This window comes from Symphalangus syndactylus, chromosome X (genome assembly GCF_028878055.3).
Source record: "Symphalangus syndactylus isolate Jambi chromosome X, NHGRI_mSymSyn1-v2.1_pri, whole genome shotgun sequence".
In the NCBI taxonomy this organism is placed as follows: Eukaryota; Metazoa; Chordata; class Mammalia; order Primates; family Hylobatidae; genus Symphalangus; species Symphalangus syndactylus.
Genome location: NC_072447.2, coordinates 84,453,411 through 84,476,852, shown reverse-complemented (window position 1 = coordinate 84,476,852; position 23,442 = coordinate 84,453,411). Strand labels below are relative to the sequence as shown.

At 36.5% G+C, this 23,442-nt stretch overlaps 1 protein-coding gene across 9 annotated transcripts in view; it reads left to right on the top strand.

The window, feature by feature from the left end:
• The window catches only part of ATRX (ATRX chromatin remodeler), a 295,245-nt gene that overhangs the window by 132,190 nt on the left and 139,613 nt on the right, over positions 1-23,442 (top strand). For all 9 annotated transcript variants that reach the window (XM_055268557.2, XM_055268552.2, XM_055268555.2 and 6 more), the window contains 3 exons: positions 3,679-3,772; positions 8,974-9,076; positions 10,846-11,085. In XM_055268557.2, the coding sequence (XP_055124532.1) occupies positions 3,679-3,772; positions 8,974-9,076; positions 10,846-11,085 (437 nt within the window). The remainder of the gene's footprint in view (positions 1-3,678; positions 3,773-8,973; positions 9,077-10,845; positions 11,086-23,442) is intronic.

The following is a 23,442-nucleotide window of genomic DNA, read 5'->3' as shown; positions in this document are numbered from 1 at the left end:
GTTAGCCAGGATGGTCTCGATCTCCTGACCTCGTGATCTGCCCGCCTCAGCCTCCCAAAGTGCTGGGATTACAGGCGTGAGCCACTGCGCCCAGCTTGTCTTATAAATTTCTTTGCAATATGGCTGCAAGCTCTTACAGATTCTATCAAGGAACTGTGTGATTTAACATGTTATATATCACAACATGGATTCCTGTGCCTCTTCAACAAAAGGGGCAATATTGATTTTGCTTCTGAAGCTTAGTTCAATATATATACCCTTTTATTATATATGATTACATTTGAGATTTGCTTTATTTAAAACCCGAGTTTTCTATGATCTGTGTTTCTACTGCCTGATTCTGTGGGTAATTTATTACCCAAGTGGTTTTGTTGTTGTTGTTGTTTTTTGTTTGTGCAGGAGAGAGTAAACTTCTACAATCCCATCATATTTGTGTTTCTAATATGGATTATGATCATAGTGGTTGATAAATAGGTGAAGTTGCATGATTTTCTGAGTTTTGTAAATTCTGATGTTCCTATAGTATTTGGAAATTTGAATTGAGAGATGGGAAAAAATCAATAGTGAATAGTCTACTTATTAAATTTAGTTGAATTAAATTGAAATGCATTGAAGAGGCATAAGAACAAAGTGCAACATGTGAACTCTAATTTTCTCCTAAATTAGAAAAATGTTACAAAATTATTTTAGTGACAATTTGAAATTGTAAATATTTTATTAGATGATAGTAATTTTTTTGGGGGATGTGATAATAGTATTTAGTTATGTAGGGCAGTATCCTTATTCTTAGGGGTCAAGTGTCATCCGCACTTAATATCACATGGTTCAGTGTAAGAAAAGTGTGTGTGTGTGTGTGTGTGTGTGTGTGTGTGGAGAGAGAGAAAAAACGCAAATGTAAACTGCTAACAATAAGTGAATTTAGGAGAAGGGATATAAGTGTTCATTCAATGATTCTTTCACATTTTTGGTAGATTTCAAAAATTTTAAAATGCTGGGTGAGCAATTAATGCTAGGCTTAAAATTATACTTAATTACAGGATTTTTTTGTGTGAATGTGTGTGTTTTTGGTATTCTCCCAGCTTTCCAGTTGCTTAATTATTGTAGTAAAGTATATGTAACATAAAATTTACCATTTTACCCATTTTTAAGTGTACAATTCAGTGACATTAAGTACATTCACATTTTTATACAACCATCACTTCTGTCTGTCCCTAAAACATGTCATCATTCCAAACGGAATCTCTCTAACCATTAAACAATAACTCTTTGTTCCTGTCTCCCCCGACATATTCTTTATAGCATTTATGTTCTCCCATTTATAGCATTTCTGTTAGCATTTATGTTCTCTCATTTTTTAGCTGGAATAGATCTTTGATTCTGATCTCAGGTTATGATAGATTTTTTTAAAAAAAGTTATTTTGGAACAATTCTTGATTTACAGAAATGTTACACAAATAGTGCAGAGTTCTGTGTATCTTTCACCTAGCTTCCCTGATTTAATACCTTATGATAGTACCATGATCAAAACCAGGAAATTAATATTGGTACAATACTATCAACTAAGCTGGGGGTTTACAAACTGCACCTGTGAGCCAAATCTGATCCTCTGCCTGTTTTTATAAATAAGCTTTTATTGAAACACAGCCATATTCATTAATTTACTGTTTTCACATATGTACAATGGCAAAGTTGAGTAGAGATGAGTAGTTGCAACAGAGACCATACGGTCCACAAGTCAAAAATATTTACTATCAAGCTTTTTACATAAAATGTTTTATGACCTCTGAAGTAAACTGTAGATCTTATTCAGAGATTAGTTTTCCCACTCATGCTTTCTTTCTGCTCTATGATTCAACCAGGATCTCACATTGCACTGAGTTATAATGTCTCCTTAATCTACTCCAGTCTGTGACAATTCCTCAGTCTTTCCTTTGATGACCTTGACACTTGTGGAGTGTTGATTCCTTATTTTCTCAACTGTTCCTTGATATGTATTTGTCTAATGTTTTCTCATGATTGAATTGAGGTTATTATGCATTTTGACAGAATACCACAGAAGTGATGTTGTGTCTTCAGTACATGATATCAAGAATAGATGATGTCAGTATGTCTTTTTTTTTGAGAGAAGACCTTGCTCTGTTGCCCAGGCTGGAGTACAGTGGTGCGATCATGGCTCACTGCAGCCTCAACCTCCTGGGCTCAAGTGATCCTCTTGTCTCAGCCTCCCAAGTAGCTGGGACCACAGGTGTGTACCATCATGCCTGGCTAATTTTTTAATTTTTTTTGTAGAGACAGAATCTTCCTATGTTGCCCAGGCTGGTCTCAAATTCATGGGCTCAAGTGATCCTCTCAACTTGGCCTCCCAAAGGGCTGGGATTACAGGGGTGAGCCACCATGCCCAGCCGTCAATATGTCTTACTACTCTCATGGTTAACTTTTGTTACTTGCTTAAGTTGGTGTCTGCTGGTATTTTTCCACTGTAAAGAAGAATATATTATTTTTCTATCTATATTTAGTATTTTGTTGGGAGATACTTTGTGACCATGCATATATCCTGTTTCTTATCATACTTAAGCCCACTAATTTTAATGTTCATCTTGGGTGAAGCAGTTAGTACTGTGGTATTTGCCTAGTTGTAATTTTCTATTTATTTCATTACTTCCACATTTAGTAATTGTAAGGGAGAGTTGTTTCCCCCTATTTATTTATTGCATTATTTATATCAATATGACTTATAGATTTTTATTTTACCAGTTATAATCAAATAGTATCATTTATTTTATTGCTCAAATTGTTCTAGCTTTGGTTGTTGGGAGCTCCTTCAAGTTGAATCTTGTGTCCTTTCACCATGTGCCTGTCCATGTTTGAACACTGCTTTATTTTCTGGCACTATAAGATATTGTAAGGTTATCTTGTATTTTTTTCTGCCCTGCTTCCTCTGGCCAGAAAGAGGTTTTCTCCTGGAATTTTGTATGCTTCCATTACTGTGTTAATTGTGAGAAAAAAAAAAAAATTGAGGATTCCACATGTAGAGCCTGATTTTCCTGGTGTTGTGGCTAGAAACACGGATTTTCTTCACAGTCTTGCTGTTAGTACTCTCTGCATACCTTTGGAATTTAGCCTGCCTTCTGGTCAAAACCAGGAAACAAAGAAAGAAAATAACCATACGCCCTCACAGCTGTCTCCCCTCTACCAATTGTAGAGGGGTCATTATTCAAGTTTTGATTTCAGTCTCCAGTCTGCCTATTATTGTTTCCCTTTCTGAGTTCTTTGGTTGTGTCATCACTGGTGGAGAGAATCTGTAATCTTACTTCATCTTGGCCAGGCTACCTTGCTTGTTTTGAATAGCCAAACTTCTTTTTCATTAATTTACCTTTGGTAATTACATATATTTTATTGACAGGTATTCTTATTTTGTCAATTCATATACAATTGAATACTTATATTTTAATGTAAAACCACAGTTTTATAATTACATTAGAAATACATTTGAATTTTATTTATATATATCATGTAAAGCATTAACTGGTATATTCTATATTATGTATTATCCATTCACATATATACCTCTGATGTTCTTACAATGCTCTGTTTTAATGTCGAGTCATTGGTAAATTAAGTGAATTAGGTTTCTATTGAAAAACAATTAATAATTTTATGTATTTTTTAAAATTCAAGTGAGCAGTGAAGATTCAGAAGATTCTGATTTTCAGGAATCAGGAGTTAGTGAAGAAGTTAGTGAATCCGAAGATGAACAACGGCCCAGAACAAGGTATTATAATTGGCTTTTAAAAAATTTTAGGAATTAATCTGAATGACCATGCCTTCAAATGATTTATATGGTTACTGTTACCAATAAAGTTAAGTTAGTGTGATATATAATATTTTGATTTGAAACTAATTGTTATACTTAATAGTTTAAAAAGAATCTAAGCATATTTTATGTGTAGTTGAATTGTGCATTCTAACCTGGGTAGATTTTCAGTCTGCAAAAAACACTCGTGGCTGCAGTGTTTTATTGTTATGGGGGAAATTGTAGGATAATAGTAAAGAGGCTTTATAGAAAAACTGCCTCGGTCTAACTTTGGGCTTTTCTACTTTCTGTTTGTATAAATACTCTATGCTTCAGTTTCCTCATCTGTAAAGTGGGGGATTACAATATACTTGACTGACTATTGTGGGCATTAAATGAGACAATACGTGTACAAGGTTTATAATAGTACCTACCTGGCAAATAGTAAGTGCTCAATATATAAATTATTGGTCTTAGTAGTACTACGGTAATAATGATATGTTTGTTCTTGTAACACGACCAGTCACTGACCTAGATTACCTGTAATTTAAAATTTGGCTTCCTTCTTAGTATGGTATGTTAGATAATACTACTACTACAATTTTCTTATTTCCCCCAGAATAACATAATCTTCCTACAGTTTATCAAATGAACAATCTGTGTGTGTTTGTGTATGTATGTCTACAAAGGTGTCCATCTGCATTTGTAAGTTTTAAAACATTCAAGTTTTTTTTAGGTTAATACTTACCAGGTTGTGCTTAGAGTATAGCAATATATTGTACTTTAAGTCAATATAAAATGAAAATGATAAGATATGATGAGAGGTTTTTTTATTAAACCAAGGTATAATTCAGCATGTTATACTGTGGAATACAGTGGTCTTCAGAATATTTGCAAGTTGTGCAACAAACACCACTCTATAATTTCTGAACATTTCCATCACCCAAGAAAACAACCCTGTACTTATTAGCAGTCATTTTCCATTCCCCATGCCCTTGTACTTTAATAAACACTAAAATCTACTTTCTGTCTCTATGGATTCACCTGTTCTGGACATTTTGCATGAGTTGATTCATATAATGTATTTCCTTTTATGAATGGATTTTTTTTTCACTTAGCGTAATGTTTTCATGGTTCATCCATGTTGTAGCCTGTATCAGTACTTCATTCTTTTTTTTTTTTAATTATTATTATACTTTAGGTTTTAGGGTACATGTGCACAATGTGCAGGTTTGTTACATATGTATCCATGTGCCATGTTGTTTTGCTGCACCCATTAACTCCTCATTTAGCATTAGGTATATCTCCTAATGCCGTCCCTCCCCCGTCCCCCCACCCCACAACAGTCCCTGGAGTGTGATGTTCCCTTTCCCGTGTCCATGAGTTCTCATTGTTCACTTCCCACCTATGAGTGAGAACATGCGGTGTTTGGTTTTTTGTCCTTGCGATAGTTTACTGAGAATGATGGTTTCCAGCTTCATCCATGTCCCTACAAAGGACACGAACTCATCCTTTTTTATGGCTGCATAGTATTCCATGGTGTATATGTGCCACATTTTCTTAATCCAGTCTATCGTTGTTGGACATTTGGGTTGGTTCCAAGTCTTTGCTATTGTGAATAGTGCCGCAATAAACATACATGTGCATTTGTCTTTATAGCAGCATGATTTATAGTCCTTTGGGTATATACCCAGTAATGGGATTGCTGGGTCAAATGGTATTTCTGGTTCTAGATCCCTGAGGAATCACCACACTGACTTCCACAATGGTTGAACTAGTTTAGAGTCCCACCAACAGTGTAAAAGTGTTCCTATTTCTCCACATCCTCTCCAGCACCTGTTGTTTCCTGACTTTTTAATGATGGCCATTCTAACTGGTGTGAGATGGTATCTCACTGTGGTTTTTGCTCCAATTAAAAGACACAGACTGGCAAATTGGATAAGGAGTCAAGACCCATCCGTGTGCTGTATTCAGGAAACCCATCTCACGTGCAGAGACACACATAGACTCAAAATAAAGGGATGGAGGAAGATCTGTCAAGCAAATGGAAAACAAAAAAAGGCAGGGGTTGCAATCCTAGTCTCTGATAAAACAGACTTTAAACCAACAAAGATCAAAAGAGACAAAGAAGGCCATTACATAATGGTAAAGGCATCAATTCAACAAGAAGAGCTAAGTATCCTAAATATATATGCATCCAACACAGGAGCACCCAGATTCATAAAGCAAGTCCTGAGTGACCTACAAAGGGACTTAAACTCCCACACAATAATAGTGGGAGATTTTAACACCCCACTGTCAACATTAGACAGATCAACAAGACAGAAAGTTAACAAGGATATCCAGGAATTGAACTCAGCTCTGCACAAAGTGGACTTAATAGACATCTACAGAACTCTCCACCCCAAATCAACACAATATACATTTTTTTCAGCACCACACCACACTTATTCCAAAATTGACCACATAGTTGGAAGTAAAGCTCTCCTCAGCAAATGTAAAAGAACAGAAATTATAACCAACTGTCTCTCAGACCACAGTGCAATCAAACTGGAACTCAGGATTAAGAAACTCACTCAAAACCGCTCAACTACATGGAAACTGAACAACCTACTCCTGAATGACTGTTGGGTACATAATGAAATGAAGGCAGAAATAAAGATGTTCTTTGAAACCAGCGAGAACAAAGACACAACATACCAGAATCTCTGGGACACATTCAAAGCAGTGTGTAGAGGGAAATTTATAGCACTAAATGCCCACAAGAGAAAGCAGGAAAGATCCAAAATTGACACCCTAACATCACAATTAAAAGAACTAGAAGAGCCAGAGCAAACACATTCAAAAGCTAGCAGAAGGCTAGAAATAACTAAAATCAGAGCAGAACTGAAGGAAATAGAGACACAAAAAACCCTTCAAAAAATTAATGAATCCAGGAGCTGGTTTTTTGAAAAGATCAACAAAATTGATAGACCGCTAACAAGAGTCATAAAGAAGAAAAGAGAGAAGAATCAAATAGATGCCATAAAAAATGAAAAAGGGGATATCACCACCGATCCCACAGAAATACAATCTACCATCAGAGAATATTACAAACACCTCTATGCAAATAAACTAGAAAATCTAGAAGAAATGGATAAATTCCTTGACAAATACACCCTCCCAAGACTAAACCAGGAAGAAGTTGAATCCCTGAATAGACCAATAACAGGCTCTGAAATTGTGGCAATAATCAGTAGCTCACCAACCAAAAAGAGTCCAGGACCTGATGGATTCACAGCCGAATTCTACCAGAGGTACAAGGAGGAACTGATACCATTCCTTCTGAAACTATTACAATCGATAGAAAAAGAGGGAATCCTCCCTAACACATTTTATGAGGCCAGCATTGTCCTGATACCAAAGCCTGGCAGAGACATAACCAAAAAAGAGAATTTCAGACCAATATCCTTGATGAACATTGATGCAAAAATCCTCAATAAAATACTGGCAAACCGAATCCAGCAGCACATCAAAAAGCTTATACACCATGATCAAGTGGGCTTCATCCCTGGGATGCAAGTCTGGTTCAACATACGCAAATCAATAAACGTAATCCAGCATATAAACAGAACCAAAGACAAAAACCACATGATTATCTCAATAGATGCAGAAAAGGCCTTTGACAAAATTCAACAACCCTTCATGCTAAAAACTCTCAATAAATTAGGTATTGATGGGACGTATCTTGAAATAATAAGAGCTATCTATGACAAGCCCACAGCCAATATCATACTGAATGGGCAAAAACTGGAAGCATTCCCTTTGAAAACTGGCACAAGACAGGGATGCCCTCTCTCACCACTCCTATTCAACACAGTGCTGGAAGTTCTGGCCAGGGCAATCCGGCAGGAGAAGGAAATAAAGGGTATTCCATTAGGAAAAGAGGAAGTCAAATTGTCCCTGTTTGCAGATGACATGATTGTGTATCTAGAAAACCCCACTGTCTCAGCCCAAAATCTCCTTAAGCTGATTAGCAACTTCAGCGAAGTACTTCATTCTTTAATGATTATTTTTAATAGTGGTAAAATGCACATAACATTTACCATCTTAACTATTTTTTTCTTTCATGGTATTACTGGGAATTTTTATTTTCATCTTAACCATTTTTAAGTGTATGGCTTAGTAGTGTTAAGTACATTCACTTTTTTTGAACCAATCTCCAAAACCTTTTCCCCTTGCAAAATTGAAATGTTACTCATTAAACCACTCTCTTTTTCCTCTTCCGTGAAGCCCCTGGCAACCACCATTCTATTTTCTGTCTTTATGAATTTCACTACCCTAGGAACCTCGTATAAGTGGAATCATACAGTATTTGTCTTTTTTGACTGGCTTATTTCACTTAGCATCATGTGCTCCAGGTTCATGTATGTTGAGGCATGTTTCAGAATTTTCTTCCTTTTAAAGGCTTAATGTTCCATTGTATACCACATGTTGTTTATCAGTTTATTTGTTGATGGACATTTGATTTGCAACCTTTTGGCTATCATGAATAACGCTGCTTTGAACATGGGTGTAGAAATATCTCTTGAAGTCCTTGCTTTCATTTCTTTTGAGTATATACCCAGAAAAGGAATTGCATGGTAATTCTATTTTTAATTTTTTGACGAACTGCCATAATGTTTCCATAGCAGCTGCACCATTTTATGTTTCCGTTAATAGTGAACAGGGTTTCACTTTCTCCACATCGTTACTGACAGTGGTTATTTTGTGTACCAATTTCTAAGCCCAGAAATATTTTTCTCACCAAAAGCTGTTACTGTTTTTTTAAATCTCTGTGACCTGTTATGAAGAAAACAGTATTCAAATTTGTAATCTGCCTTTTTTTAGTGATGATGAATGTTTTTTAGTATGTCTATTGGCTGTTTGTATTTTATACTAGAAGAATAGTCTTAATGTCCTTTTATGCATCTTCTTACTCTTATAACAAACCTCCCCCCAGGGTACTATAAAATGTTGATCATTGGATTAAAATGAAGGGTTAGGCTTCTGCTTGAATATCCATTTTGAACCTATTGATGTTTTTTTTCTGTTTGTTTTTAGGAATGCATACAGAGGTAGAACTGTTTTAAAATAGTACATAACTTATTGATGGAAGTTTATCATGAAATATTTTATTTTGTGTTTTAAATTTTCTTCAGGTCTGCAAAGAAAGCAGAGTTGGAAGAAAATCAGCGGAGCTATAAACAGAAAAAGAAAAGGCGACGTATTAAGGTTCAAGAAGATTCATCCAGTGAAAACAAGGTAATAATGACATTTACCACGTGCTTGAATTATAACCGGTACAGTAGACTATGGTAATTATGCTGTTACCTCTCTTTTCCGTTCATTCATTGTATTCTACTGGCTTATTTACATTTTACACTTGTGGAAGGATTGCTTATTGAATATATATATATATGTAAAAGTATTAATTTGACATTATCAGTTTTTTTCCTATTCCTTAATTTCTAATGGAATTTTATTTAAGCCATTCTAATTCATTATTTTATATTTGTGGTGATGTGAGTGTTCTATTTTCTGAAGACAAAATACTATCCTGAATGATGACTTATATGTGAATAAATTTCTTCTCGTAGTGAAATTAGCCAATTTGAATTTTTGTATATAAGCAGGCTTACATAAAGTAAAAGGTGTCTGTAATATGTTTGATTCTGTCAACACAATGCTCTTCCAGAGGGATATTTATCTTTTGAAAATTAACTTTTAAAATATTTTAAAATGTACAATTCAGTGGCCTTAATTATATTCACAAGCAGAAACTCTTCACTCATTAAACATTAACACCATTCCCTTCTATCCCCCATCCCCTGGTAACCTCTATTATCATTTATGTCTCCATGAATTTGTGTATTTTAAGTACCTCATATATATAAGTTGAATCATGCAATATTTGTCGTTTTGTGTCTGGCTTATTTCATTGACATAATATTTTCTAGGTTCGTCCATGTTGTGGCATGTATCAGAATTTCATTCCCTTTTTAAGGCAAATAATATTCCATTGTATGTGTGTGCCACATGTTGTTAGCCCAGTCATCTGTTGATGGACATTTGGGTTGTTTCTACCTTTCGGCTATTTTGAATAATACTGCTATGAATATGGGTGTTTACATATCTGTTTGAGTCCCTGTTTTTAATTATTCTGGGTATATATGGAAAAATGGAATTGCTGCATCATGTAGTAGTTGTATGTTTAACTTTTGGAAAACTCCACACTGTTTTTCTCTGGTATCTGTAACATTTGACGTTCCTGTTAGCAATGTACCAAGATTCTAGTTTGTCTGCATCTTTGCCAACACTTCCTTTGTTTCTTTCTTTCTTTTTTTTTTTTTTTTTAACAAGAAACATCCTAATGAGTGGGAAGTGGCATTTCATTGTGGTTTTGCTTTGTATTTTTCTAATGACTGGTGATATTCAACATCTTTTCATATGCTTATATCTTCTTTTGAGAAATGTTTACTCTAGTTGGTAGCCCATTTTTAATTGGGTTGTTTGTTTTTTTTAATAGGTGTTGAAGAGTTTTTGTTTTGTTTTGTTTTGTTTTTTGAGACAGAGTCTCGCTCTGTCGCCCAGGCTGGAGTGCGGTGGCATGATCTCGGCTCACTGTAAGCTCCGCTTCCTGGGTTCACGCCATCTTCCTGCCTCAGCCTCCCGAGTAGCTGGGACTACAGGCACACACTGCCACGCCCGGCTAATTTTTTTTTTTTTTTGTATTTTTAGTAGAGGCGGGGTTTCACTGTGTTAGCCAGGATGGTCTCGATCTCCTGACCTTGTGATCCGCCTGCCTCGGCCTCCCAAAGTGCTGGGATTACAGGCGTGAGCCACTGCGCCTGGCCAAAGAGTTTTTTTTTTTTTTTTTTTTTTTTTTAAATACTACTCTATTGCTAAATATAATTCTAAAGGTTTTCAGCATGTTTTCTTCCACCTTTTCCTGGTGTGTTAATTAATGGAATATGAAATGAATAAATTAAATGACTTTGTACTGTTTACCTCTAATTTTTTTAATTCTGTAGAGTAATTCTGAGGAAGAAGAGGAGGAAAAAGAAGAGGAGGAGGAGGAGGAGGAGGAGGAAGAAGAGGAGGAGGAAGATGAAAATGATGATTCCAAGTCTCCTGGAAAAGGCAGAAAGAAAATTCGGAAGATTCTTAAAGATGATAAACTGAGAACAGAAACACAAAATGCTCTTAAGGAAGAGGAAGAGAGACGAAAACGTATTGCAGAGAGGGAGCGTGAGCGAGAAAAATTGAGAGAGGTAACTAATTTCTTTCTTCTTCTTTTTCTTTTGTAGCTACAGGGTCTCGCTCTGTTGCCCAGGCTGGTCTGGAACTCTTGGGCTCAAGTAACCCTCCTACCTTGGCCTCCCAAACTTCTGGGATTACAGACGTGAGTCAACACACCCAGCCTTAATTTATTTCTATTAATGATTTATTTTATTTGGTATATGACTTCAATATATTTCAGCATTTTAAGAATAGAATGTTGTAATCTACCACAGATTTCTTTTTTTTAGACGAGTCTGGCTCTGTTACCCAGGCTAGATTGCAGTGGCATGATTTCAGCTCATTGCAACCTTTGCCTCCTGGGTTCATGCGATTCTTGTGCCTCAGCCTCCCAAGTAGCTGGGACTACAGGCATGCACTACCACACCCAGCTAATTTTTGTATTTTTTAGTAGAGTCGGGGTTTCACCATGTTGGCCAGGCTGGTCTTGCACTCCTGACCTCAAGTGATCCACCCACCTCAGCCTCCCAAAGTGCTGGGATTACACGTGTGAGCCACCTTGCCCAGCCTCAACCACAGGATTTCTAGTCGCAATTGATTTTTCCTACTGTCACTATTTCATGCAACCTAAAATAGTCATTTAGCTTTATTAATTTAATTAAGTGCATGGAAAAAATTGAAATTCTTGAATGATCACCAAAATGGTTGTGTTGTATTTTGGGTAGAGAAATGTTTCAAAATTACTTCTTAAATCCGTAAAAGATTTCAGTTTTTAAAATGGACTTTATGTTACAAAAATTTGCAAATTCACAGGTGGAGAGAATAGTATAATAATTCTCCCTGGATCTATTAACTCAGTTTCAGCAGTTACTAACACAGGACGAGTCTTGTTTCATCTTCTTTTTTTTTTTTGAGATGGAGTTTCACTCTTGTCACCCAGGCTGGAGTGCAATGGCGCAATCTCGGCTCACTGCAACCTCCACCTCCTGGGTTCAGGTGATTCTTCTGTCTCAGGCTCCTGAGTATCTGAGATTACAGGTGCACGCTGCCACGCCTGGCCGTTTCATCTATTCTTTTTCCTTCAGATTATTTCAGAGCAAATCTCAGAAATCATATTCTGTTTATAAATAGTTGGGAATGTATTGTTAAAAGATAATAGTATTTTAAACATTACTGCAGTGCCATTATTACACTGAATTCTCTCATTGCCTCACATAGTAGTTTTAAAAAATAGTTGGTGTGGGCCTGGTGCGGTGGCTCACGCCTGTAATCCCAACACTTTGGGAGGCTGAGGCGGGTGGATCACCTGAGGTCAGGTGTTGGAGACCAGCCTGGCTAACATGGTGAAACCCCGTCTCTACTAAAAATACAAAAAAAGTTAGCCAGGTGTGGTGGTGTGTGCCTGTGACCTCAGCTACTTGGGAGGCTGAGACAGGAGAATTGCTTGAACCCGGGAGGCAGAGCTTGCAGTGAGCCAAGGTCACACCATTACACTTTAGTCTGGGTGACAAGAGCAAAACTCTGTCTCAAAAAAAAAAAAATAGTTGGTTTGAATCAGGGTCTTAACAAGGGCCATCTGCATATTCTGTTGTATTTGGATGTTACATCTCTTACCTAATTTTAACCTAGTTTCCCTTTGGTTCTTTCTTTTTCTTTACCCATTCTTACAGTTCATTTGCTTAAGAAACCAAATTATTTTTGTAAAATTTTCTATATTCTGAGTTTTGTTATTTGCATCCCTGTGGTACAGTTTCACTGGCTTCTATATTTCCTATAAATTGGTAATAGGATCTAGAGTCCCGATCAGATTTAGATTCAGTTGTTTTTTTGGTAGAAATACTCATGAGCAGTAATATGTACTTCCTTTTGCATCTCATTAAGAGGTACTTTAAAAGTGCTTGTCCCTTTTTTGTGGTACAGCTCCTCTAACTTTGTTCCACTTTTTCAGAATTTTTTTGGGTTTTCTCAGTTCTTTACATTTCCACATAGTATTATGTTGTTGGTTTTTACAAAAATCCCTGTGGAATTTCTATTGGAATTTTGTTGAATCTTTCTTGTAATGTGGCCAGAATTGACATCTTAACAGTGTTTTGTCTCCTATTACATGAATATAGTGTACTTCTCTATTTATTTACCTTCTCTTTAATTTCTCTTAGGAATGTTTTGCAGTTTTCTCTGTACAGGTCTAGTACATATTTTAAAAAATTTTTCACCAAGTAGTTCATGGTTTTTGATGTTATATTATATTAGTCCATTTTCATGCTGCTAATAAAGACATACCCAAGACTGGGCAATTTATGAAAGAAAGAGTTTTATTGGACTTATAGTTCCATGTGGCTTGGGGAGGCCTCACAATTGTGGTGGAAGGTAAAAGGCACATTTCACATTGTGGCAGACAAGAGAAGAACTTGTGCAGGGAAACTTCTCTTTTTAAAACTATAGATCTTGTGAGACTTATTCACTATCACAAGAACAGCACAGGAAAGACCTGCCCCCGTGATTCAATTACCTCCCACTGGGTCCGTCCCACAACATGTGGGAATTCAAGATGAGATTTGGGTGGGGACACAGCCAAGCCATATCATATAGTAAATGTAGTTTCAAGTAATGTTGGCATAATGACCTTGTGTCCTAAGCTCTAAATTTACTTGTTATAGTAGCTTTTTTGATAAATTCTTTATGACTTTCATGTATACGTTTGTGTTGTCTGTAAAGAAAAACTATTTTGCTAATTCCATTCCAATCTATCATTTATTTCTCTTTTTAAATTATAAATGGTGAATTTCTTCAAATGCTTTTCATTGCATCTGTTGGAGTGACCTAGAAAATGTCTTGTGTTCCTTGAATAAACCTTGCTTAGTCATGTTATATTACTCCTTTTATATATTGTATTGCATTTGCTGATCAATCCTTCCTTCCTTCCTTCTTTCTCTTTCTTTCCCTCTTTCTTTCTTTCCTTCCTTCCTTCCTTCTTTCCTTCTTTCCTTCCTTTCTTTTCTCTTTCTTCCTTTCAAGATAGGGTCTCGCTCTGTCTCTCAGGCTACAGTGCTGTAGTGTGATCATAGCTCACTGCAGCCTGAAACTCCTGGGCTCAAGCAATCCTCTTGCCTCAGCTTTCCAAGTAGCTGGGACAACAGGCATGTACCACCATACCTGGTTAATTTTTTATTTTAGAGATTGGGTCTCCTTATGCTACCCAGGCTGGTCTTGACCTCCTGGCCTCAAGTGATCCTCTCCCATCAGCCTCCCAAAGTGCTGTGACTATAGTAGGGAGCCTCCACACCTGGCATATTCCATTTCTTTAATACATGTGAACTATTTAGGTCTGTTTTGGTAAATTTCAAACTTAAGGAATTTTTCCATTTCATTTAAGTAGTCAAATTATTTATGTAAATTTGTTTATAGTCTTTCATTATACTTTGTAGGTTCTGTCATTTATTGTTTCTGTTAGGAATTTGTGTTTTATCATTTTTTCCTTGATTAATCTGTGCAAAAAGTTCACAATTTTACTATCTCAAAAAAAAAACGCAGCTTTGGATTTCATTAATTTTTTTCTATTTTTGACCCTTTTTATTTCGTTGATTTTCATTCTTATTTTTACTGTGTTTATCCTTCTTTGGACTTACTTTCTCTTGCTTTTCTAGCTACTTAAGGTGGATTTTGGATCTTCTTTAACATATGCATTTTTAAAGGTATAAAATTTGCCACTGTGCATACTGTTTAAACACTGCATCTTACAGATTTTGGTATTTTGTGTTCATTTTTACTCTGCTCTGAATCTTTTCTAATTTCCATGAGCTAGAATATGATCTGTCTTGGTGGATGTTCAATGTTTATATTCTGCTGTTGTTGGGTGACATATTCTATAAATTTTGATCAGATTATATTGATGGTTGATTACATTCACATCTTCTATAGTTTTAATAATATTCTCTCCAATTAGAGGAGTGTTGGTGTCTCCAACTATAATTGTTAATTCATCTCTTTCTCTTTGTAGGTCTCTCAGATTTTGCTTCATGTTTGCTGGAAGTTGTTTTGTTAGGTACATATACATTTAGGATTACATCTTTCTGGTTAATTCCCCCTTTAACACCATGTAATGTGACTCTGTATTATCTGGTAATTTTCTTTCACCTGAAGTCTGCTGTATTTGATAATAATGTAATGACATCATCATCTTTCTTTTCCAACATCTTAGGAAAAGTTTCATTTATACAGCCAGGTTGAAAGTATTTCATTGATTTCCTATAAACTTCCTAGATTTTTTTCATTTTCATATTTTTCATTTTCATATTTCCTTTATTACATTCCTATTTATGTACTAATCTTTATCCATCAGTACATCTTTTTATGCATTTCATAGTAAATTGCATACATCATTTCATTTATCTCAAATGCTTTAGCAGGTGTATCATTAGCTAAAGTTCAATATTTATGTGTTTTCCTTTTTATGTAAAAGGAAATTTACTTAAAATGAAAGGCACAAATCTTGTGTACATTTGTTTTTGAATAATACGTGGTGTATATTTTCTCATTATTTTTTCTAGTAATTTTGTTCTGCCACAGTTTTATCATGAAATTTGTAAATATATGGCGAGAATTGTAAACATGAACACGAATGTACCTACCATGTAGCTTCTTCATTTCTTAACATGTTGCTGTATTTGCTTTATTACATATCTGTTTTATCTATGCATCCATCAACCATTTTAATCGTCCCTGCTCTAATCTGTATTGTTTCCTTTTATTCTCTAGCTATGGTTTAGTTTGTGCTTCCTTTTCTGGTTCCTTAAGGTGTAAAGTTAGGTTCTTGATTGTGATCTTTCTTCTTTTCTACTGTATGCCTTTATCACTGTAAATCCTCTTCTTAGTACTGTTTTCTCTACATCCCATATGTTTTGTATTTTGTGTTTTAACTTTCATTTGTCTCAAGGTATTTTCTAATTTTCCTTGTGATCTCTTTCTTGATCCTTTAGTTACTTATCTTATTTAATTTCCACATATTTGTGTTCTTTCCAGTTGTCTTCTGTTATGGATTTTTTCTTGCATTCCCTTGTGATTGGAAAAGATACTTCAGTCTTTTTATATTTATTAAGGCCTTTTTGTGCCTGATCATATGGTCTGTCCTTGAGAATGTGCACTTGAGAGAAAATATATAGTCTACCATTGTTGAGTGGAGTGTTCTTTATATGTCTGTTAGGTCTTTTTTTTTTTTTTTTTTAAAGACACAGTGTCTTGCTCTGTTGCTCAGGCTGGAGTGCAGTGACGTGATCATAGCTCACTGTAGCCTCGAACTCCTGGGCTCAAGTGATCCTCCTGCCTCTGCCCCTTGAGTAGCTGGGACCATAGGTGCATGGCACCACCCCAGCTAATTTTTTAAAACTGTTTTATAGAGGCAGGGTCTCACAGTGTTGCCCAGGTTGGTCTCAAACTCCTGGCCTCAAGTGATCCTCCTGCCTTGGCTTCCCAAAGTGGTGGAATTAAGGCGTGAAACACTGTGGCCAGCTCCAGTTGGTTTATAGTGTTATTCGAGTCCTATATTTCCTTAATGATCTTTGTCTACTTGTTTTACGCATTTATTGATATTGGGCTATTTATGTCTCCAACTGTTTTTCCCTTTTTTTGTTTTAGTTTTCCCACACTACACTGATGTATATTTCTCCTTTTAGTTCTTTCAGTGCTTTCTTCATATGTCTTGGTGCTCTGTTGTTTGTTGTATATATGTTTATAATTACATTGTTTGAGAACCTGGCTGTATTATCAATACATAATATCCTATTTGTCTGTTGTAACAGTTTTTGACTTAAAGTCTGTTTTGTCTGATGTCTGTATAGTCATCTGAGCTCTCTTTTGGTTGTTATTTGCATGGAATGTCTTTTACCATTCTTTCACTTTCAGTCTATTTGTGTCTTTAGATCTAAAGTGAACCTTTTTTAGATAACCAGTATTTGGATCATTTTTTTAAAATTATTATGTCCATCTATGTCTTTTTGATCCAGGAGTTTAATTCATTTACACTTGAGGTAAGTAGTGATAAATAAGGATTTATTTCTGCCATTTTGTGTTTTCTTACTACTATTTTGTTCATTATTTCCTCCATTACTGCTTTCTTTTGTGTTTGGTTAATTTTTTGCAGTGACATATTTTGATTCCCATCTCACTTTCATTTTTGTATATTCTATATTTTCTTTGTGGTTATCATGGAGATTACATATAACATCCTAAAGTTATGAGAGTCTTACTTGAATTGATATGAACTTAACTTCAGTTGCATACAAAAATTCTACTCTTCCACAGCTCCATTCCCCTGTATATTATGTGGTGACTGTTACAATTATTGATGTCACAAATTACATTTTTATACATGTGAATGGTAACATATATTCATAATTGTATTTTATGCTTTCGTCTTTTAAATCCTAAAGAAAGTAAAAAGTGAGGTTATGAAACAAAATTTTGTGATACTAGGTTTTATATTTGCCCCTGTATGTATCTCTTCTAGGAGATCTTTATTTCTTTATATGGCTTTGAGTTACTTCTAGCATCCTTTCATTTCAACCCAAAGACTTCCCTGTAGGAAGCATTTTTTATAGGGCAGGTCTAGTTTTAACAAATCATTCAGCTTAGGAGTGTCTTAACTTGTTCCTCTATTTTGAAGGATAATTTTGCTGGGTATAGAATCCTCAGCTGATGCCTGGCACAGTAGCTCACCCCTGTAATCCCAGCACTTTGGGAGACCAAGGCAGGAGGATCACTTGAGGCCAGGAGTTTAAGACCAGACTGGGCAACATAGTGAGACCTTGTCTTTACAAAAAATTAAAAAATTATCTGGATGTGGTGGCACACACTTGCAGTCTAAGCTACTTGAGAGGTTGGAGGATTGCTTTAGCCAGGGGTTCGAGGATACAGTAAGCTATGATTATGCCATTGCGCACTATAGCCTGGATAACAGAGTGAGATGCTGTGTCTATTTTTTAAAAAAGGAAAAAGAATCCTCCGCTAACTTTTTTTTTCATTCATCACTTTGAAATATATTGTCACACTGCCTTCTGGCCTCTTAAGTTTTTGATGAGAAATTAGGTGATGATCTTACTGAAGTTTTTTTGTATGTATTGACTTGCTTCTCGCTGCTTTCAGTATTCTCTTCGTCTTTGGCCTTCGACAGTTTGTGTGTAATGTGTTTTGATCTATATGTATTTTAGTTTATCCCAGTTTGAGTTCATTCCTGTATTTGTAGATTTAAGTCTCTCTCCTTCAATTTTGGAAGTTTTCCACAATTATTTCATCAAATGATTGTTGCTTCTTTCTTTTTCTTTTCTCTTTCTGTGACTCTCATAATACATAAGATGTTCTTCATGATGGCTTCCCTCCCATCCGTTTTTCTTTCTTCACTTTAGTTTTTTTTTCCCTTTTTGATCTTCAGACTTGATGATTTCAGTTAATATCTTCATATTCACTGATTCTTCTGCCTGCTCAAATCTGCTATCAATACTCTTTCAATTGGGCTATATTTTCCTATTTAGTTGTATCTTTGTGATTTTTTTTTAATACTTTAAGTTGTAGGGTACATGTGCACAATGTGCAGATTTGTTACATAGGCATACATGTGCCATGTTGGTTTGCTGCACCCATCAACTTGCGTGATTTTTTTAAATTGCATATTGGGTATTTGACTGTTGTAACTTGGTAACTCTGCATATGAGGTTTTCTCCCTTTTCAAGGGTTTGCTGGGGTTTTAAATATATATAAATTGTAGTAGACCTATTGTTTTAAGACTCCCCCACATTATTTTTTCAAAGAGTGTTCTTGTTGTGTGTCATCAGTAAAGTCTCTGTCCCTTTCATTCATGTTAAACTAATGTTTTGAAAGATTTTTTTGAATGTCTGCTGGGTGTGGTGGCTTGTGCCCATAATCCCAGCACTTTGGGAGGCTAAGGCAGGCGGATCACCTGGGTTCAGGAGTTCGAGACCAGCCTAGCCAACATGGTGAAATCCTGTTTCTACTAAAAATACAAAAAAATTAGCCAGGCATGGTGGCACGTGCCTGTTAATCCCAGCTACTCGGGAGGCTGAGGCACGAGAATTGCTTGAACCCAGGAGGCGGAGGTTGCAGTGAGTCGAGATTGCACCATTGCACTCCAGCCTGGGCGACAGAGCAAGACTCCATCTCAAAAAATAAACAAACAAAAAAAGAAGGCTTTTTTTTTTTTTTTTAAAATGCCTGCTCTCTCTGTTTGTAGATTGATTGTGCTGATGTGCTCCTTTAATCCATAACTAGGCTTCCACTAAGCCTAAAGATAAGCCTGAGGGGAAAACTTAAGATTTTAATAAAGATCTTTTCTGAGCATGTATTTTGCCTGGACACACATACGGCTTTCTGAATTATCCTATATACCTGGTTGCTTTTGAGTGTCCCAAATTTAAAAGTAGCTGCGTGTGGTGGCTCATACCTGTAGTCCCAGCAACTCTGGAGGCTGAGGTAGGAGGATGGCTTGAGCCTGGTTGTGTGAGACCAGCCTGGGCAACATTGTGAGACCCTATTTCTACAAAAATAAAGTAAAGACTAGTTGGGCGTGGTGGTGCACACCTATAGTCCCAGCTACTTGGGCGGTTGAGGTGGCTGGATCAATTCAGCCCAGGAGTTCAGTGCTGCAGTGAGCTATAATTACACCACAGCACTCCAGCCTTGGTGACAAAGCAAGACCCTGTATCTTGAAAAAAAAAATTCCAAAAGTGTCCTATCTCTAGCTATTTGGGCCTTAGGTGGTGTTTTGGGTGTGTTCCCCTGTAATGCCTTGTCCCAGGCCTCTGTGGGTCTGTAGTCACGTTGCAATTGTTGTGTGTGTGTGTGTGTGTGTGTGTGTGTGTGTGTGTTTTAAAGCTGTTCTTGCTGTCTTTCTCACCAGAGCTCTGAGTTAGGTGAAGAAATGATGAGAGCCTTATGTCAGTCCTTCAAGTATCCTTCAGACAGGTTAGATAACATTTACACAATAATTTGTAACTAACATCTGCTTTCCTCCCTCTGGTTTGTGGGAGGATACTGGGAAACAGGGTGCTGCTGCTTTGAGACTAAAACTTTCACCTTCTGGTAGGTGGTGGGGCAAGGACAAGTAAAAATGCTGTAAAACATTCCTATTGTATTGAAGGTGACTTTTTTTCTTTTTCGTTATTTTAGAGACAGGGTCTTGCTATGTTGCCCAGGCTAGCCTCGAATTCTTGGGCTCAAGCGATCCTCCTGTCTAGGCCTAGTTGTTTGTACTACAGGCGGTCACCACCATGCCTGGATAAGATGTTATTTTCTTGATTGGGTATTTGCTTGGTTGCTGTAAACCTTCGACTGTGTTCCAGAACTCTGACAAAGTTGGTTCAGAAAGTTTCTACTTGTTTACAAAATAGTTCTGTGTGGGAACTGGAGCTTGGAGCTTCCTAATCTATTTTGTTGATATCTACATATTCCTTTCTTTTTTTTTTTTTTTTTTTTTTTTTTTGTGTGTGGAGACAGTCTTACTCTGTCACCCAGCTTGGAATGATGATGATGCAGTAGCATGATCACTGTAGCCTAGAATTCCTGGGCTCAAGCAATTCTCCCACTTCAGCCTTCTGAGTAGCTAGAAGTACAGGAGCAAGCTAATCTCTTCATTTTTGAAAGTTGTTTTCCCTGGGTATAGAATTCTAAATTGATACTTCAAAAAAATCTCTTTAAAGATGTTACTTCTTTGTGACATTTTGTTTGTTATCTTTCTCCTTTTTCCTTCATCTTTGCTCCTCTGCATGCGCCTTTTATTTCTTGAAAAGATAGTCTTAAAAGATTTTTCAGTGATTTTAAGATTTTCTGTTAATGCCTGGCTTTCAGAAATTGAAGATTTTTATTTTCTTTGTTTATCCTGCTCTGGGTTCCTTGAACTTGTTGGATCTGTGAGTTTATAGTTTCATCAAATTTTTGTTGGTTTGTTTTAGAGAGAGGGTCTTACTCTGTTGCCCATGCTAGAGTGCAGTGGTACGATAATTGGTCACTGTAACCTCAAACTCCTGGGCTCAAAATATACTCTTGCCTGAGCTTTCGGAGTGGCTAGGACTAGAGGCATGCCCTATTGCTAATTTTTAAATTTTTCGTAGGAACAAGGTCTTGCTATGTTGCCCAGGCTGGCCTCAAACTTGTGACCTCAAGTGATCCTCACACCTTGGCCTCCCAAAGATCTTGGATTGCAGGTGTGAGCTACCATATCCAGCTTCCATCAATTTTTTGGAAAGTTCACATCATTATTTTTTCAAATAATTTTTTTCTGTTCTATTTTTCTTTGGGACTTATATATTATGCTCTTTAATATTGTTCCATAGGTTTCTTATTTTCCCCCCTCTATTTCATTTTGGATAGTTTTTCTTGCTTTGTCTTCAATTTTGTTGATCTTTTCTTCTGCACTATTATGATATTAATCCACTTAGTGAATTACAGTGTACTATAATTTTCATCACTAGAAATTCCATTTAGTTTTTAAAAATATCTTCTATTTTTGTTTTCATTGTGTTCATGTTTTCAGTGTTTGGGCATTTTGTTTTTCTTTTTCTGAGACGGAGGCTTGCTCTGTCACCCAGGCTGGAGGGCAGTGGTGCAATCTCTGTTCACTGGAACCTCCGCCTCTGGGGTTCAAGCGATTCTTCTGCCTCAGCCTCCCGAGTAGCTGGGACTACAGGTGTGTGCCACCATGCCCAGCTAATTTTTTATATATTTTTAGTAGAGACGGGGTTTTGCCATGTTGCCCAGGCTGGTCTCCTGAGCTCAAGCGATTCACCTACCTCTGCCTCCCAAAGTGCTGGGATTACAGGTGTGAGCCACCACACCCAGCCTATTTGGGCATTTTTAATCAGCTGTCTCACTTTACTTGTCTGCCTATTTCATTATTTCTGTTGCTTCTTGGCCCATTTTTGTTGACTCTTTTTTCCCCTGGTTATTCTTCATATTTTTTTTCTTCTTGACAAACCTAGTAATGTTTTATTAAAAAGTTCAGTTTAATTTCAAAGCTTTTAAAAAAGCCTGGTTAATGTGTTTCTTCAGTACTCTTTAATTTATGAATTGCTTTGACCCACTGCTAAGATTTGGTCTCTTCGTGGTCTCTACTGAATGCCCTGGGTTATAAACGAAGAGGCTACTGTGCCTCCTCTGAAATCGAATGCCTCCCAGCACCATGTGATCACTGGGAGCTGTTTAGCTCACAGCTTCTTGGTCATGCTCTGCCTGGCCTCACAAAGTTTCACTCCTCATGTGTGCATTTTAATGTTCAGCTATGACTCACAGTGAATCCTGTCTCGATTTTGAGTTCTTTTTGTGTAGCTCTTTTTTCTTTGTAGTTCTGCCTCACAGCTTCAGTCATCTCAGCCTGACCTTTGTTTCTTCAACTTGATATATCTCCAGTGCTCTCCTTGGGAATCCCTTTTCCCTGATCCTTCAGGCACCAATTCAAGGGAAATATAGGGGTCTTCTTGTTGGTTTTCCTACTCTGAGGGATCAGGGTCTTGTGGTGTCTTTATGCAATGTCTGAAAAAAATTTTTTTCATACATTTTGCCTACTTTTCTACTTGATTACAGCAGGAAGGTAAACCTAGTTCCTAATAAACCATCATGACTGGAAGCAGAAGTTTGGCTCAGCCTTTTAATATTTTGGTCAGATGATTTTTTTTCCTTTATTTTCCCTTCAGTTCAGATACAGGAGATATTTCATGTCTGTATTTATTTTTACTACACCTTAAGTGATTATTTGTCCTAAGTTTTTCTCCTGTTTCATTGCTGTGTATTTATCATTTTTAAAATTTCAGCTTTTAGTTTAGATACGGGGTAGGGGGGGTACATGTACAGGTTTCTTACTGGGTATATTGCGTGATGCTCAGGTTTGGGATGTGGATCCCATCACCTTGGTAGTGAACATAGTACCCAATAGTTGTTCAACCTATGCCCTCTTCCTTCCCTCCCCCTCCGGTAGTCCATAGTGTCTATTGTTCCCATGTTGATGTCCATGTGTGCTCAGTGTTTAGTTCCCACTTGTGAGAACATGTGGTATTTGTTTTTCTGTTCCTGTGTGAATTTACTTAGATTTATAGCCTCCAGCTGCCTCCAAGTTGCTGTAGAGGACATGATTTTCTTCTTCTTTATGGCTACATAGTATTCTGTGGTGTATATGTACCACATTTTGTTTATCTAATCCACCATTCGTGGTCACCTAGGCTGATTACATGTCTTTGCTATTGTGAAGAGCATGGCAATGAACATATCATTACTTGTGTCTTTTTGGAAGAATTATTTATTTTCCTTTGGGTATATACCCAGTATTATTAGTTAAATAAAGTTTCCTTATATTATAGCTTGAGTGCATAAACACATCTATGTAGTCACTAATA